Raw genomic sequence first — 4,888 nt, forward strand, 5'->3', positions numbered from 1 at the left:
ATTATAATAATATGTAATTTTTATAAAAAAAAATTTTGAAGGGATTAAATGACAAAGGCCTCTTCGTCCTGCTGGAACTTAAATTCAGATTAATCTAAAAGAGAATCTAGGCCAGACATTTGTATCAGATGATATTCGAATCTAAACCACCGACTTCAACCTGACCAACTATGACACATTATTCGTATGTCTATAAATTGGAGTGGTAATAAAGTTGAAAATTATGTGTTGTGATTGGACCTATCTTTGGGGTTGCTTTTTTTGCCTACGTGAGGGAATCCTTAATAGAGAAAGCTTCGGGCAGTATTCGGGTATAAGGTGGGGATTGTTTTGGTACTTTTGCTTCGTAGGGTTCACGGTGGATTTCAGAACATGATTTAATTTGCCTGATTTGAATGATTTTTCTAAAATAAAATAATGACTTTTTGCTGTTTCGGTATAAGTATTTTTCTTTTTTTCTTTTTCTTTGAGTTGATTTAGAATTAGATGAAATTGATTTTGAATTTAAATCTATTTCTAATTTAAATTTAAAAAGGTTCAAACTGTTTCGAATTCAATTTAAGACTTGCTTTTTCGGATCAATTCAAATCCATTTGAGTTCAAGTTCAATAGGTTCTAATTTGTTGATTTTTTTTTATCACTAAATTGATTGTGAAATTTAGGTTCAAATTCCAAATTCGATAATTGATCACTAGAAATGTAAGTTAAAAAATCAACATGTTTAAACCTGAAATCGATTACAAAAGGAACATAACAAGGGAATTTAATGTATACTTCCCAATAGCAGTGAAAACGTGACAGCGGCTGTGACCAAGGTTTCTAACACACCACCACCACACTGATAATACTTAAGTTTAACCCAGAAACCAAAAATCTGAAATCCGATGAACAAAGAAACCGAGAAAAAAAAAAGAAGTAAAATTAGTCCTGCCTCGTATCACAGTTAGTTTCGCTTCTACAAGCCTCGATTTAAGCATCCTCAAGAAAAGATGTAGTGAAAACCGAAAAAGTTCAAATGCTACAACAGCAAAGGTATATATGTCTATTTTCCTGGCCTAATTCTCAGAACTACCTGCGCCCTCACTTACAATTTTTCCAAATGCCTTGGCAAGAGTTACAATAGCCCGAATTTAGCGATCACTTTTCTCATCTACTTCTTCTTTGATTTGGAAGCCGACTGAGTGTAAGCAGTTCCCTGAAAATTATGACGACCAAAACCAGAAATTGTCAGTAACACTCCTATATAGATCATTATTTGATGAAGTCCCATGGTGAACTCATGAATAACCTCAATCATATCCATTGAATAAACAGATAACGAGCTCTTGGGGACAAGAGCAGTGAAAAGAAAATCTAGCTAAAATAGAAAGAATGGGAAGTGATGATGATGATGATGTGATGCATAAGCCAAGACATAACCTGAAGCCATTCATCCAGTGAAGCATCGGGAGCCCTGGTCCCAACTTCCACCTTTGGAGCCCTCTTAGTTTTCTAGCAAAATAAATAAGTCAAAACACATTAGCTTTATTCCACAAAAAGAAGCATAAAACACATAAAGTAACACTGCAAATTGAAGCTTTCTTCAATTTAAGAACAAAATATCACGGATATTTAACATTTTCACAGCAAAACAGCTTGCTGAAAACTTGAAATAGGTCATGAATGCTAGAAACCTAGAACAATGTTGATTTCCCTACATGTATGCATGGATGTGCTCTTTTAATTTCTATCAGCAAAAGCCTTGTTTCATCGATCTTATAATAACTGGATACTGCAGTGAATTAATATAACAATAGCAAGGTAGCACAACTACAATACCTTGGTGATACGCTGAAATTGACCGTGAAGCCACAAACCAAGGAGAACAAGAAGTGCAATCCCAAGGGTAACAAGGAAAACGGACTCAACACTGAGGAAACCACCAGCCTCAACAACTTCAATGGTACCATTATAGAATGTACTTTGGTATGGTTGCTGATCAATATCATAGATAATCGAACCCACAAGATCAAAAGTTCCAGGCTGCAGCAAAATTCTGGATGTGTAAGCTCTACCGCAACTGTACTTCTCACAGAGAATTTATATACGGTACCAAGGCATAAATCTCACGGAGTAATCATTTACCTGTAAGTACTTGCTAACAGCAAATACGTAAGGGAAAGTAGCTTGAACTGAAGGGGGTACAGTTGCATTGTTGAAAGCCTACATTAACACAGACATATTCAGTTCTAGAATCTACAAGGAAACATCACAAGGCAGCTTTCATGCAACAACATAAGCTGTAAAACTCCAAAATTACAAGGAGCATGACCAACTTTGTACCAACAGAGAGCCTTGAGATCTTTTTCAAATAAAGCAGCAAAGATTTGATAATGAAGTAGGCAAAAAAAAAAAAAAAAAAACAGCGCAGCATTATTATTGCAAAACGACCAGTTAGAGCATGAATGCCTTACATGCTCAATTTCATATCTGAAAATCATTGTAAGGTCTACAATTAAAAGTTAAAGATACAGCAAAATCTACACTAGTACCAAACCCTCTGCTAAAGTTTCTTAAACTGAGATATATAACTTCTCAGTGCAAGTTCAACATCCCTCCACCATATTAACAAGCACTGGTTAAAATAATTGACTCTACTATAAGACTATAACTGTTATAGCCTATTAGTGTAGGGAAGCAGTTACAAATGAAACACAAACTAGTGTCGCAATGCATAAAACTCATATTATTGACCATATGTTTGACAATGGATATTTAAAACATCCAATAAGATATCATATCAACATGAGAGCATGCATGTTTCAATGCTCATGGGGTTAAGCTGGCTTGTCAAGCCTCAAGTAATGAAGGCTTAAATAGAGAATAACTCTTTAGTTATTATTAGGTATCCTATAGGCAATGATCTAGTAGTATGAAGATTGGGGCACCTAATAACTGAAATTAAAACCCTTTCTGTGCTAGCTTTGCTAGGTTAGGAAGAGATAATGTTTCTACTTGGTGGCAAACAACCACTGAATTGTACTGGTCGCTGGCTTTGTACTGATGACGGTATTATTAATAAATGACCATACAACCGCACTCTTTTTCCACTCTTCATTTAGAATAGTGGTTTTTTAGTGGGGCACATTTTTCATTAAAAAATCAATGAATGCTAAATTGTATTTTATAAAACAAACTCACTGAATGATTAATTTTATTTATCAAAACTAAAGGGCTAGATACTAAATTATGCAAAGCTCTTCAGTTAGGAAATAATAGAAATTAATCAAAATGAAAACTGAACTAACTAATGTATCAGGAGTATTTGAAAATGTTAAACCAGAACAATATCAAGAAACTCTATGATTACCACTGCTGTAAGATTTTGAACAAGCATACGGTGATCAAAAGGGAGATGAACACTGGCTTTGATAGCAATGACATTCACAGGTGACTCCCCTGCAATTTAAAGAAGTAAGCTATGCATAAGAGTGAAGGAAACCTCAAATGGCTAACAGAAAAGACTAAGCATTTAAGCATAGTCAACTACGGAAAGATAAACTGTGTGTTGCTATCTCAACACAGTAAAAACAAACATCATTGTAAAATATATATCAGTAAGGTAGTGAAGGCAAATTATTACCAATATTTTCCATCCCAACAAGGAGCTCAGTCTGTTCTCCAGCCAGAACCACTGTCCAAGATTAGCCAAAAAGACAATAGACATCACTCTCAAAATCATAAAACATTGAAATCAGAGATGCGGCACCAAAAAGTTCTTACATTTGGCGCTATTTTTGGGGAAAACGCAAACAGTTTTAACTTCAGGAGCTGAACTGTAATTAGGATCACCAAAATCCTGAACATCCTCCCCAACAATACCGAGATCACCTCCTTCAACAGCTTCTGCAACATCTGCCTCTGCTTCTGATTGACACCTAGCAACTATCACAGAAAAGAAAACTCATGTGAAGCCATAATTTTAAAACAAAATGAAAATTTATTTAGTAATTTACCAAAAAAAATTAAAAAGTACACAAAAATTAATACAACAAACAGATCCGACATCCGGAAATAACTGCTTCAATAATGTTATTGAAAAGGACACCAAACTCCAAAGTACTTGCCAAGGCCCTAGTACTCTTTCCTTTCATTTTCCAAGAGCAAACCTAAACTGTATTTCTAAAACAGCCACTAAAATGCCAGTAAGAACAGATATCAAGAAGATACCTAAGCTTCTTTCAAAAAAATTCAATCGAACTTTCATAATCACAGCCATGCAACGCAACAATGAATTTAAACACAAAGAAATCACTTCAAAATCCCACTACCAAATCATAAATCTAGAAAGAAAAAAAAAACAAACCAATCTCACATGGATGTTAAAAAAAAGCGAAAGAAATGATACTAAAGGAAAACAAATCGAATTGCTTCTCATTTAACCAGATCAAAGCAATCGCAGTAAGCAACTAAGCATGAAATCCAAAAAGCAACATAGAAACTCCACAAAATGAAACGAATCGGTAAGCATAAATACCTAATTACAGATCTTAAATATAAAAAAGCAAGTAAAAACAGATCAAGAAAAAAAAATTTACAAACCTTGAAGGAAAGGAGATGCGAGGAAGAGGAGAGCAAAGAAGAAAACGCTGAAAATTTTCATCGCCATTTCAGAGAGTTTTTTTTTTCCGTCAAATGAGAAATAAGAAAAATAAATTAATCGGTGTTAGAAATGACAAATAGATGGAGGAGGGACGGCGGGTTTTAATCCAACGGCTATAAATGACAGAGAGCTCGGCCGAACGAACATTCTCCGTTGGATCTTTGGTCAATTGTGTGCTTTTAAATAATATACAACTACTTCTCCACTACCCTTTTGTTCATTTGCGCTTGCAGAAAAATCAAATAT

The 4,888-nt window shown here is 34.7% G+C and overlaps 1 protein-coding gene across 1 annotated transcript; it reads right to left on the reverse strand.

Annotated features, from left to right (window-relative positions):
• Window positions 1-700: 700 nt before the first annotated feature.
• On the reverse strand, window positions 701-4,888 carry LOC107898585 (translocon-associated protein subunit alpha). The gene is made up of 8 exons (XM_016824088.2): window positions 4,582-4,888; window positions 3,763-3,924; window positions 3,623-3,673; window positions 3,350-3,438; window positions 2,125-2,202; window positions 1,819-2,022; window positions 1,420-1,491; window positions 701-1,195 (listed from the first exon to the last, which is right to left on the reverse strand). Exons 1-8 carry the CDS (start codon window positions 4,646-4,648, stop codon window positions 1,151-1,153), a joined length of 768 nt encoding a protein of 255 aa, XP_016679577.1. The 5' UTR covers window positions 4,649-4,888; the 3' UTR covers window positions 701-1,150.

The sequence above is a fragment of the Gossypium hirsutum genome, chromosome D04, assembly GCF_007990345.1.
Source record: "Gossypium hirsutum isolate 1008001.06 chromosome D04, Gossypium_hirsutum_v2.1, whole genome shotgun sequence".
In the NCBI taxonomy this organism is placed as follows: Eukaryota; Viridiplantae; Streptophyta; class Magnoliopsida; order Malvales; family Malvaceae; genus Gossypium; species Gossypium hirsutum.